Below are 13,799 nucleotides of genomic sequence, written 5' to 3'. Positions count from 1 at the left end.
TGATTTGAATAAAGTTGAACTTTTTGCAAGGTTGTCAGCCCGTTACATCTGGACTAAAACTAACACAGCATTTCATCAAAAGAGCATCACACCAACAGTTATTTGCTTCTTCCCTCTTCTAACCACTTATCTCATTTTGTTTCCGCTCTTTTACCAGGCACATCTGTGATCCAGCTGACAGCCACAGATGCCGATGACCCCACGTATGGCAACAGTGCTCGTGTAGTCTACAGCATCCTGGAGGGCCAGCCTTACTTCTCAGTAGACGCCAAGACTGGTACCCAGCACACATGCTGCAAAAACACCCTGTAAAACACCCAGTCTGACTGCAGAAAGCATGACTTTATCAGTTACATGAAGAGTTTGATGTCATTCAAACCTCTCCAGGAAAGTTTAAGTATTTCATGAGCTCAATATGAATATGTAATGATGCACAATAACCTGATAAAACTCTGACATTTGGGATTTGCTCACACTCATCTGACAGCTACTGTTAAATCCCCACCTTGTTTTCTCACACTGTATCACACTATAATTGCTGCCGAGTCTGATTTTAGCAGTACACGCTTTAAGCCCCTGTGTATTTCAGCCAGCTCTAAATGTGGGAAGCTCAGCATGGTTCCGGTTGTTGCTATGAGACTACCAAACACTTTTTCCTGAAACACGGCCCTCTTTTATTACAACTTGCTGAATCTCAAACTCTTTTACCAACAAAGAAGAAGTGCTAAGCCCAAAGTGTGACTTCTTTGATGAGAGTGAGGACAGAAAGGGAGAGTCAGCCCTTCTTAATGAAGTGTATGGTTTTAGAAAGCTCAGGTTTATTTTCCTCAATCATAGCCACCTATCATTGTGTGTCACTAAAGTAAATTTGATAATGATTTAGCATGTTTAAGAGAGTTAATAAACTTTGAACAATTGCATTTTTACCAGTCAGCTAAAAAATGTTACATTTATTGGGAATTTGTACATAATGCTTTTCTGATACCATTTATGTCTAAACACTTTCTATAGCACAGCAAAGGAGAGATGATTGGCCTAGTTTAGCATCAAAGATTTTGATACTCTCACATTAGAGGCCTGTGTCTAGATCCGAGTAACCTTAAGCCTAGAGTCTGGTTCCATTTAGTCATTGTGCATGCAGGCATACTATACCCAAACACTGGACTCAAGTCTGCATAAAAAAGGTCTCAGGCATGCTTCATGTGGACTTTGGCTTTGTACATGGAAGATGGGAGCACAGCTGAACTCAGGTACTGGATACTTGTCAGTCAGTAGAGTTGCAAAGGCAACTCATTTTAAAGGGATGAGTAAGAGATCAGGTGGTGGAAGTGGAGCTCATACCTGCAGCCACTGATTCCCTGTGATGCAGAAGAGTCATTGTAGCACTCAGCAGACACTGTCAGGTAGTTTGATCAGCTTCACTGTCATCCTCACAATTCCGGACGAGCCCCCATTTATGAAACGTCCTCTGTGAAAAAGGGTCATATCTGCAGAGGACAATTTTATCCTCAGAGCTGCACAGTAGATACCGAAGTAGGAAAACATCCATAGTAGCCTGCAGGAAGGACTCAATAGACCCTTTGCTCAGCCCCGCCCCCCTTAGTTGCTGTTGATTTACATGTCAAGCTTTCATACCTACCATGGAGTCTTCCACTGTATGAATGGGAACTCTCCAAAAGAAATGATATCAGATTTCTAGAAAACTGTTTGAAAATAGACATAAGCATCCAAAATATGCTTGTGAATACTACTTTAATAATATCATTTGTTAACGGAGTAGTGTGAACAGAGTTTGGAGGACTGCAGACAATTTAGCAACATAAACACAATTAAGTAGTTGTGAACCTAGCTTTAGCTGCAGAAGCTAATGTGCTAATGCACTGATCATCAACTGGAGGCCTGGGAGCCACATCAGGCCCCCCACAGCTTCCCATCCAGCCCCCAGAACATTATTATTTTCAGAAAATGTGAGGAAAATGTGTTGTGGTATTTACAGTGTCTTTTCACGTACAAAAATCTATTTAAATGAACCCCCAAATTAACTAAGATTAAAACATTTTTCTGGATCTGCTTGATGCTCACAAAAATCCACCTGTCAGCCATTATTAGTAAAGATGCATAATAAACACACACTCATCATCAGAACTGCTGGTTACAGGGTCAACCTACCAATTTCCCTGCCTGGATGTCAAAAACAAAAGATCTGTTTACTGCATGTGTCCTTCACCAATCAGGATTAGACATATTTAACTTAAACCCAGTGATGCACAACATGACAGCTCTAGAAATATGTGGCTAAAATATCTCAGTCGTCTCCTTGTGGCTGGCTGCAGTATAGGCAACAGGGGCTGAACGTGCCCCCCCCCGTTTGTTTTGTTCAAAGCAAAACAAAAAATAAATTAAAAAACCTAACTATTAAAAATCTCATGAATCAAATCTGTACATCACATTTTGATAGACTGGACATGATAAGCTTAACATAGCATTGCACGACATCTTGAAACAGAGGCAACAAGCTAGCTTCGTTTGTCCAAAGTAGGTGAGCATGTCTCCCATTTGTTCTAAGTCTCCATTATTTCATAGTTTTATCATGTTTGTTTTATCCTTACAGAGTTAATACTTTTAGTGTAGTTTTGCAGAAAGACTGAAAATATGGAAGTTAAAAACAAAACTTCTAAGGCTGACTTATTCCCGTGACACATCCAAGTTAGTTCATCACCAGACAAAAAACAAATCTTGTTTTTTTACAATGGGACAGAAGAAGCTAGCTGTTTCTCTGATTTTCCATCTTTATTCTAAACTAAACTAAGCTTCCCACCTGTCTGTGGATTAATACTTTATGTAGAGATGAGAGTGGTAGTAATGTTCTTATGTTTAGTGTACAAAATGTTGAAAACATCTTTAAAGATGTTGCTTAAGATCTGATCTTGGTTATTTATATTATAAAATGATCAAATGTGTTTCAGCTTGAAATAATCTCCAAAAATGAACAAAGATGGTAAATGTTATATGGGGGGAAAATGGTCAAAACTAGCACACACAGGGATTTCTCAGAGCTTTATTTTTAAATTCTTGATTTGGAAAGCCACTTATTTCTGCGTCTGTCTGTCCTGGTTTGGATTAGATCTCACCAACAGCCTGAAATTGGTCTTTACTTATCTATTGTTTGCCTGGTGTTTCACAAAGAAAAAGAATAGCCAGCCCCCATCAATCCCCCCACAAATGCTCCTGTTTCTGAATTTAAGACCTGCCGTCTGGTTTTAAAATTTGGAGCAGAGCCTGATAAAAGAAGAGCTGAGGACAGATTAATGCACAAAGTTTCACAATGAGATGGTAATGGGTGTGATCTCCCAAACATTTGGCCACATAGGGCCATATCTGAAAAGTAAAACTGACTATTTGCATTAAGTGAAATATGCAAAACTTGTATATAAAGATCTTGACTTTAAATATCTGGCTGCAGCAGTGCCTCCTCCTAAAGTCCATTAGTTTCCCTAAAAGCAGAGAGTGTCTGTCCATTGTTTACCACAGCTGCTACATTTCCTTGTTTGTCAGCACAGAAATCTGGTGCCAAACCTCTCAGGCTGCCTGGCCATCAGCAGCCACTCAGACAGCTGCTGATGTACATTCATCCATCACGGCAGCACAAGTGGCTCTACAGCTATCAATCAGCCGCCCTGACTCGACTCTAAGCACGGCGCTGAGGGGGTTTTATTGGAGGAAACACAATGTAAAACTTTAACACACTGATATACTCACTTTTCTTCTTACTCTGCAGTGCAATACATCTCCTGACCTTGGTTTGATTCTGCTGCTTCTGGCAAAACTGTCTGTCTCTTGTGGTCATAATGTATTGTTTATAATAGTGTGAGGATGGCATCCAGACAATAGGAAGAGGAAACGGAGGGTGCAAGTTTTGTCTTAGATTGCAAATCTTTCTTTATTCAGGCATGCAAACTCACACATTTTTATTCATTTTCCTTGAGTTTAAGGACAGTTATTTTACGTTAAACAGTGAACATAGACCCATCTTGTGTTTTAAATGGAAACACATCAAACCATCTTAACTATTTACATCATTTCAAAGTTTACCAGCAGAAATTTGGCTATTTTAACCAGGAAATGTAACCAAAAAAATGCAATGCACTGGGCCTGTTTTAAAGATTAAGAGATACACAATATGGATTAGTGCCTGTCCTCATAAATACTCTACAGAATGAATGGACACAAATTCCCACAGAAATATCCAAAACATTTACAGAAACACATTTAGAAAGTACAAAAGCCAATTGTTAAGCAAACTTACCAATGATACTCAAAAATTCACAGATTTTTAATACTTTTTCTTCACTTTAATGCCAGGTTTTATCAGCTTAAACAGGGACCAGTTCTGTATCTTACCCTATGCACATTTAGTCAGTTGCAGCTTTTCCTCAACAGAGAATAAGAAAGAGAAATGTTATTACGAAACACTCAGGCAGCCTCTTTTTTAGCCCATTGATGGGGTTGACATTCCAGGACGCCATCGCTCGGACACATGGCCCTAATCTGTGTCACCAGCTCTCTGTGTCTGACCTTTCCCTCATCTCCTGCCTCTCTCTTTGCCCTCTCTGTGTCATCCTCAGGTGTGGTCCGGGTGTCACTGGCAGACATGGACAGGGAGACCAGAGAGAACTACACTGTGGTCATCCAGGCCAAGGACATGGGTGGCCAGCTGGGGGGGCTTGCTGGCACCACCACGGTCAACATCACGCTCAGCGACATCAATGACAACCCACCCATGTTTGACCAGAGTAAGACATGGACTTTACCGCTCTCTGTCTCTTTATTCTCACAGTTTTTCATGACTTACTTTACCTCCCTGCTCGGTCTGATCCTACATCACCTCCTCTAATCCCTCCTGATACTTTTACTGATGAAAAGGATAATTTGTGTTCTACTTTAACAGCATCACTTGCCCTCTGCTGTCATAGTGAATCTCCTTTAGCTGCACTGTGATGTCTTTCTTTGTCCATTCATTTTCATTTTGCATGTTTCTTTTTGGTCATTTTGTAGTGACCAAAATTTGAAAGTTCCTCTATGGTGCCCCCAAAGTGGACACATTTTATAATGTGCACTCTTCAGTGCCTTCAAATTAGAAAAAAAAATGGACCAAGTGACCTCCCAGTGCCTTCAAAGTGGTCAAATTTTACAAAGTGCCCTCTTTGTTGCCCTGACAGTTGACAAAATTTGACAAAATACCCTCCAGATTGCCCTCTAAATTCACTGCCCTGTTCTGTAGTCCATGCTTCCAATTTTTTATTTCTTTAGTGTGCTTTAAAAATACCAGTCTATGAGGTCAAGAACCATCTAATCATGTAGTTATGGAGTTGTAACCAGGAGTTGAAGCCTTTAAATTACCCAGAATTTGGCTTGAATATCAAACACATTGCTCTGTTTGCTGTTTAACTTGTGGTCAGAGTTGTCGGTGTGTTTCAGCTACATGTGGGTCTGCAGAGCGGTGTGTCTGAAATGAAACATGGAGCAGCAGCTTACATATTCATCGTGACACCACCAGACTAACACCAGGAGAGTTCACCACGTTTGTATGTGTGACTCCACCTCAGTTCTCTCAGGCCTCCAAGCTGTTAGCCCCTCTGCCCTTCTCCCTCTGATCACGTCTGACCACCAGTCTCTGGACATTTACCCCCCTGGCCTCCCCCTCCTCCCTCCCTCCTTTGGCCACCAGTCGCCCCTCGCTGTCTCTTTGATTATCCCCGTTCCTGCTCCTCTCATTACCGTCCTCCTGGGGTCAGGGTTTGTCTAGCTGTCCGTGGTCAACTCTCCCTCACTAGACAAAGAAAAACACCCGTCACCACCCGCTCGCCTCCATCACCAGTCCCCGCACCAATTAGCGCCATCACTTCGGCAGAACTTTGATCGGTTGTGAAGAGCTTCAGGGATTCCCCTCTGTCAAGCACAATGTGCCGGCATTTCACTTTGGACTGCAGGGAGCACCACAAATTGGGCAGCTGTCACCTCTTCTTTGAGGTTAAACGGTAGATGAAATTGAAGCTGACCCATGAGACTATATGTAACCCAATTGTGAGGCGTTTATGGACCCATTTATTCTGAGCTGTCTGAGGTTTTCAGAGGAGATGGAAGAAGTTTGGCTCCCTCTAGAGGACAAAGAAAGAAAGAGAAAGGCACACCAGGATGATCACTGTCTGTGTTTATGTCTGCAGGGTTGTATCAGATGAGCATCCCCGAGACGGCCCCTGTGGGCTCAGTGGTGGGGCGGATATGGGCAAAGGACCGGGACATTGGGGTCAACGCTGAGATGAGGTACAGCATCATTGACGGTGACGGGAGGGACACGTTTGACATCAGCACCGACCCCACCAACATGTTCGGGATCATCACAGTGAAAAAGGTAGACAGCAGACAGACAGCGAACAGAAATGAGTTTACACCTGTGTTACAAGGTAGAGGAAACTGATTTATCCTATTTCCTATATCCTATTTCTCAGTCCTTAAGTCTTTATTACACATGCCTGTTTACATTACAGAAGGCTCACAGCGTTATGATTGTGTTTGTGAGCCTATAGACCTTTGCATACACATGACTATGACATCACTAACACCAGTGGATGTCAACATGCCAGTATAGACATTAGACTATACTTTTAAGTTGATAATTACAATCTATGGAGCCATGGAAGTAAAGAAAAGGTCACAAAATACAACTAGCCTACTAACACAAATGTCAGCGACTCTGTAAAATGAGCTGAGTCAACTTCAGGGTGGTGACAGATTGCCATCTAAGTGGGCCTAATCACACAAATTGCCATCTGGATTGCCTTCTGAGTGGACAAATTTGTTTAAATGCCTTCTTTAGTGTCCTTTAAAATGCAAAAAATTTGACCAAGTGCACTCTCTGGTGCCCCCAAAAGAGGACAAATTAGAAAAAAATGACCTTTTAGTGACCTGATAATGGACAAAATGTAAAAAGATAGCCTCATTGGTGGCCTGCAAATGGTGCCATCTTTAGTGCTCTCTTAATGGATGAATTTGACAAAATGGTCTACTAAGTGGGCACGTTTCACAAAAGCGACCTCTTAGGTGCCCTGAAAGTAGACATATTTGAAAAGTAGCCTCTAAGGAGGCTTTTAAAGTAGACACAAAATTTTACAAAGTGCCTTCTAAGGAACCTTCAAAGTGGAGAAATTTGAAAAAAAATCCTCTTAGGCACCCTGAAAGTGGACATTAGAGGAAAAAGTGCCCTCTTAGGAGCCTTCAAAGTGGACACATTTGATAAAGTGTCCTCCTCAGAGTCCTGAAAATGGACAAATTTGACAAAATGCCCTCTAAGGAGCCACTAAAGAAGACAAACTTGATAAAGTTCTCTATAAGTAGCCCTCAAAGCGGACACATTTTGGAACGTGCCCTTTTTGGAGCCTTCAAAGTGGACACATTTGGCAAAGTGTCCTCTTAGGCGCCCTAAAAATGGACATAGTAGGAATGAGTGCCCTTTTAGGAGCCCTGACAGTGGACAAATTTCACAAAGTGCCCCCCAGCTAGCCCCTTTAAATGGAAGAATTTGACAGATTGCCCTCTAACTGGACAACAGTTGACAAATTGCCTTCTTAGTTGCCCTCAAAGGAACTGTTAATAGACGAATTGACAAAGGGCAATCTTTTGTGCCCTCCAAGTGGATAAGATAAGACAAAGTATCCTAATTGGTGTCTTTTTAATGGATAAATTAGACAATGTGCTCTCATTCTAGCCCTCTTAGTGGACACATTTCACAAAGTGCCCTCTTTTGTGCCATTAAATGCACAAAATTTGACAAAACCACCCCCTAGATTGTCCTGTTAGTGGACAAAATTTGACAAGGTACCCTGTTTGGTGGCTTCTTTATAGACAAATTTGGCATTTTCTCTTTGTTGTACCCAGATTTTGAAAAAGAGCGATTTGTCAAATTACTCTTTGATTGCCCTTTAGGTTGTCAAACATTGACAAAGTGCCCTCCTTGGTGACCTCAAAATAGACAAAATTTTAAAGTACCTAGATTGCAAAGACAGACTTTTTCATCTTACACATTTTAACATAGCACTGCAGAAGCTTCTTTCTGAAGATCAAACTGCTACACAATCAGGTCTGTCTTAAAAGAACAATTTCTAAGAAATCAAACTGTTAGCACTTTTATATTTGCACCTTTTTGTCATTTGTATATAAACTGCTCTAAAAGTTCAGTCACCATGAAAGGCGTGACATTCGTATTGAGGCTTTTTTTTGTTTTCTCCTTCAGCCGCTGAACTTTGAGAGTAAACCCAGCTACACTCTGAAAGTGGAGGGCGCCAACACCCACGTGGACCCGGCGTTTCGACACCGTGGGCCCTTCAAGGACGTCACCATCGTACATGTGAGCGTGGAGGACGTGGATGAGCCCCCGCTGTTTGACTCGCCGGCGTACCTCATCGAGCTGCCAGAGGACGCAGAGATCGGGACGGTGGTGAAGACGGTGTCAGCGAGGGACCCGGACGCAGCCAACAACACTGTGAGGTGAGGACGATGACAAGCGCTGTCCTGACCTCATGTGGCGTCACAGTAATCCGTCCTTTACTTAGAAAACCTGCTTTCCTAAATCACATTTGGTTTCCATATAGTCTAAGTCTACCATATGGGCACTAATCAATAAAAGTCACATTTCTTTATTTTCTACAAGTTTGAAATAATTTTCTTATATTTAAAAACCTTAAAACAAAGCTATTGGTATCGTGCTAATATGAAAATCTCTACTAAAGCCTGTTTCATCTTTAAGTTGATCTAATTTAGTGAGTTGAGGGAAACAAATCTTGGTAAAAAAGCATGAGGACAAAAGTATAGGCAGTTATCATGCTTCTGTCCTTAAGCAGCTCATAAAACAAAATTTCTTTGTAAACTACATAACTGAATAGCCATTAAAATTTGGAAATACAGCACAAAGAGGCATTTTTAAAACTTTTAACTCTTAGATAAGTAGAGTTTACTTTTAAAATTTGTCATATTAATGAACATCTGCACATGCGCAAGTAAATATAGGCCTCTGATTCAATTAAAAATGGCACGTTCAATTAAAAAAGCATTCATTTCTTTGTAAAAAAGAGCTAATGTGCAGTATAAGTTGGTATTTTTTTAAACAAAATCAGTGAAAACAACACAAATACAACACATAATCACAAAAATCACATAGATTATTGTTTTAATCATCTTTTAAGGCACTTGAGCCACTTCTACTGGATTTCCCCCAATGCATGCTGGGGGAATGATATGTTATATCATTAGTATTGCACATTTAATTGCATGCATAAATCATGCTTAGAGATTTATATTTGGCTGAAATGTAAAGTCTACAGTAAGTAAGAACCTACCTTTGTGGTGTGCCTCTTTATGGTTGTAATGCAGCCTTGAAGCCAGCAGATGGCAGCATCACAACATCTCTAGCAGGTTTCATGTACCAGCGTGTGTTTGAGAGCCCTATAGTGGTTTATGTGACACTGATGAAGACGAGGAAGAGTAAAACAAACATAATAATGTTAAAAACAAACCTGACACATTTTAACATCCAGTCTGCACCCAGAGACCAGGAGCCGTGGACTTCTCTCAATTATCCTGGAGGATGTTTTTGTGCTCTGACAGAACAGATGTTTCGTGCTGGGTTTACTGTCCAGACTGCACCTCTCATAAACTAATTAGACATAAAGCCTTTAATTAGCACATTAATCATGTGAAGGAATCAATGAGTGCGCCCTGCATGGGCTTCACCACGTCCAAGCCTGTCTGTTTTTACTACCTTGATCAGGGCTGAAAGACGACCAGGAGAAATGGATGGAAATGACAAGGTGACTGCTCCTGAGTGTGATTGTTGACTCCTCTGTCTGCATGGACACTCAGCAGTTTATTCATGTGCTGAATCTCCTCATTTCTCCATTGTTTACGGTCAGTATTGAGCAGGAACTCTTATGGATCCTCATTATTTTACCATCTCTGACAGATAAAGTGTTGGATGATTATAGTTTGTCCAAAAGAAAAATCGTTGTGTAATGGCATTTTTTTGCAGAATAAGCAGGCCACATGCTTTGGACAGTACTTTTCTGCTGCATTGTGGGAATTTTTGACCTTGAAAAAGACACTTAAAGTGTTTTCTTAACCAGGGAAAACATACTTCTAGGAATGTAAGCATTCTGTTGGGAGTTTTTAACTAATTTTGAGCAAATTTAAATGTAAACCTGTTGCATATATGCAAAAAATGTGGTTGTCTGTCATAGGCCACAAGGTCATAATCTGATTTGGGGCTGACCTATAATTCCCTCAGTGCCTTGTGTCTATCTGCATAATGGGTTTGCTCTGACCAACATTGCATGTTCTTACCCACTGGGACCATCTCTGAAGCAGAGCTCAGCTCAGAGCATCTGAGTCAGGAGATTATCATTTCATGCAGTAATAAAGAAAGCAGCACCCACTGCACAGGGTGTTTGTTTGCCTGTAAGGGGTTGGTCTGCTATCATTTGTGTCCTGTTTTGGTGTAATGTTGATACAGTGATACTATACTGTACTTTATTTTAATTAATCTTCATTAATTGTTTGTTCTATTGTCCCTTTCAGCACATTTTGGTTAAGCCTTTGAAGCATCTCTCTGATGTGAAAATAAGTCAACCACTACTCCTTAATGTGTCCTTTCACTTTAAAAAAACTCACAGACAACTCAGCGGACAAGTTAGAAGTCTTATACATCTTGTGATGTCAAATCTTTACCTTTTTACTGGCTTCTTATTTACTTTTCAATCCATAACAAGTTCTTTCTTCCGTGGTTAAGTTTAGTTAAGTTTAAGTTTATATCATACTCTTCAACTATTCAAACAGCAAGTCAATTACCCATAGTTTAAGGCAGTTGAAAAATCCAAAATGACACAAAAACAGTTGTAAATGCAAAATAGTTTAATTTACAAATGTGATGAATAGAGTACGATTAATCATGATTAACTACAGAAATCCTGTAATTAATTGCAATTAAAAGTTTAATCTTTTGACAGCCCTACTTTTAACCCAATATTGTGTACTTTCGGTTGTCTTAGGGTTTAAATTTAAATTATTTACAATTTTGATTATTGACGCAGTGCAATGCACTTATCACTCTTACTGAAGGTTGGCATTGTACACCTAGATGTAAGATGGAGTAGAATTACAAGTGCAGAGATAGGATATAGTACCCTATGTCAGGGGTCATCAACTACATTTGTATAAGGGCCAACTTTGTCCCATACAGGCACTTTGGAGGCCAAACTCTCAAATAAAAGTTTATTTTTTTTGAATGGCTTAATTAACACATTTTTGTTATAATACTGTATATTCATTTTCTTTTGAATGTACGTAATTTTTACTCTAACAGTGAGATCAGTCCTTGTATCGCAGCCAGCCACAGGGGGGCGGTTGAGATATTTTACCTGATTATTTCTGGGGCTGTCATGTTTCCCATCACTGGGTTTGCTAATATGCCGTGCAGTGATATTTGAAAAACCCAAGCAGAAAAATTGAACTCCTAAAATGCCTGAAGACCAAAGGTTGACACTGCAGTTTTTATCTAGAATGGACAGATAAATACTTGTAACATGCATTATATTTGCTAGTAATGGCTGACAGGTGGATTTCTGAAATTTCTGAAAAACTGATGAAATAGAAAGTCATTCCTAATTGAAGTGTTTCAACATTTCAGGAGTTGTTTTGGGGGGGTTAATTAAAAAAAAGATATCCGATATACCACAACATATTTTTTCCTCTGCAGATGTTCTGAATTTGATAATGTTCTTGGGCCAGATAGGAAGATTTTGGGGGCCTGATGTGGCCCCCGGGCTGCCAGTTGATGATCACTGCCCTATGTTAATGACCTGCACACCATCTAATGTCATAGAGCATACTCTTTCGTAGGCAGGTTGTCACTAACTTACTAGATAACTTCACTCAGGGTGCAGGTGTGTTTAATATCAAAACCAACAATAACCCATCAGAAACAAAAGCAAAGGAATTCCAGCAGTGACCACTGTACAACAGACATCTAAACACATCTTAAAACATTTAACACATGAATACAAATAGAAACATCTAAGGCCTTGTCCACATGGAGACAAAAATGATATATTTCAGTTTCAATTTGAAAAAGTTTTCTGTAAATACGGGATTGTTTCAGGAAATATCCACATTTCCTGACATAATAAGCTTAGTAGCTTCTGCAGCACGAAAAAAACTGCAATTCACCATTGTTGTTTTGGTTCGACACACGCAAGTGGGCTATGCTATGTGTGATGTAATCGTTTTCAAGAAAAATGGAGATGAAACAGTAAGCATTTACAGAATTGTTCACTCTGGGACCCGGTTTCAAAAAGTAGCGGTGACGGCCTCCCAATGAGCCGTTTCTGTGTGGATGAAACACTGACTAAAACTTTTGCGTATACTCATGAATTCGTCTCTGTGTGAACGGGGCCTAAAACGCTAAAACTCTGCCCAAAGGGATGATGGAAAAACTCTGCCCCCCAGATTTGAGATTGTAGTGACCCAGCTTAAAAATTATCAATTGATATTGATTTTCAATTGATGGAGTTAAGACTTTGGGTGTAAAAAATCAACACTGAAATGTTTAGCCGTGAAATATACTCCACTTACACACCACTTTTGCTGTGTTCTTGCAATATAACATTACATCATTACACCAGTTAAAACAAAGAAACACCACTTTGCTTTATTTGCCATGTTAGTAACTCCAAGGTCAAGTTTGGATGTGAGAGATCTGGTGCGACCTCCAGTTTTAAGAGTCAGTTCTCTGGTTGTTGGTGACTGAATCTGTTAGTGTGATATGCTGGTTTGCTCTCCACCACTACAGTCATGTGCGAGGTCTTTCTCACTGTCATCATCTGTTAATATCTTTAAATGTTACAGGCAATCCTCTGAGACCATTTTCCTTGACTTTGATTGGTCTTTTTCCAGCTAGCCGTTGGGTAAAAATCCATGTGAGTCGATGTGTGAATGCAGCAGGTCTGGAACATTTACCGCGAGGTGCAGACTTGTGTTCATCTCAAGTGTTTATAAAATTTGTACCATTGTGTTGTAGTGATGCTAACCCAGAAACCATCACAATCTCTGGAGACACCTGCAGCTGTAAAGGACAGTCTCCTGTTTTGTGCTACGTGTGCAATAGTCCTTTAAATGTCTAGAGTTTAAGTGAAAAGTGAGAAACGTCATCTTTAAACTCTCAAAGACCCCCGTAATGAAAATTAACCGGCAACTCTCTCCTTCCTGAAGAGAGCTGGAATCAGCGCTGCCTAATCCTCCCAGCTGCTGCTAAACTCTGGCTCTGAATCAGGTGGAGATATTTTATAAAATCCTGTTTGTAGGCTGAGCGGCGTTACAGCAGACGGAGCAGAAAGCTGACGAATGATTGGAGGATGACTCAGTGAGGCCCGAATCTGCAGCCCCAGCAACATCAGATGACAGATAACAACAGCCTTCAGTGTGTCCGTCTCTCTGCTTTAACACAGGAGTGTCAGACACACAAAAACTCACATCCCACACAGCTGTTCACCTACTCTCTGACACATTCACCCTCAAACAGCAGCCCCTCCTCTGTGATATTAAGAGACCCTGTGCTGACTGTGACTGTTTCCTGCTGACACATGTTCCAAACTACATTGTTAACATACTGCTACATCACTGTGATACATGGGTTTGCTTCTATTATATAATTAACACTGCCATTTTTGTGTTTATTAGTCCTTCAAAGTCAGTTC

At 40.5% G+C, this 13,799-nt stretch overlaps 1 protein-coding gene across 1 annotated transcript in view; it reads left to right on the top strand.

The window, feature by feature from the left end:
* LOC121527303 (cadherin-20-like) overlaps positions 1–13,799 on the top strand; it is a 43,604-nt gene that overhangs the window by 10,268 nt on the left and 19,537 nt on the right. The window contains exons 3-6 of the mRNA XM_041814211.1: positions 158–277; positions 4,626–4,793; positions 6,225–6,412; positions 8,291–8,544. Of these exons, the coding sequence (XP_041670145.1) occupies positions 158–277; positions 4,626–4,793; positions 6,225–6,412; positions 8,291–8,544 (730 nt within the window). The remainder of the gene's footprint in view (positions 1–157; positions 278–4,625; positions 4,794–6,224; positions 6,413–8,290; positions 8,545–13,799) is intronic.

The sequence above is a fragment of the Cheilinus undulatus genome, linkage group 19 (genome assembly GCF_018320785.1).
Source record: "Cheilinus undulatus linkage group 19, ASM1832078v1, whole genome shotgun sequence".
In the NCBI taxonomy this organism is placed as follows: domain Eukaryota; kingdom Metazoa; phylum Chordata; class Actinopteri; order Labriformes; family Labridae; genus Cheilinus; species Cheilinus undulatus.
This window is presented reverse-complemented; position numbering and strand designations above follow the sequence as displayed.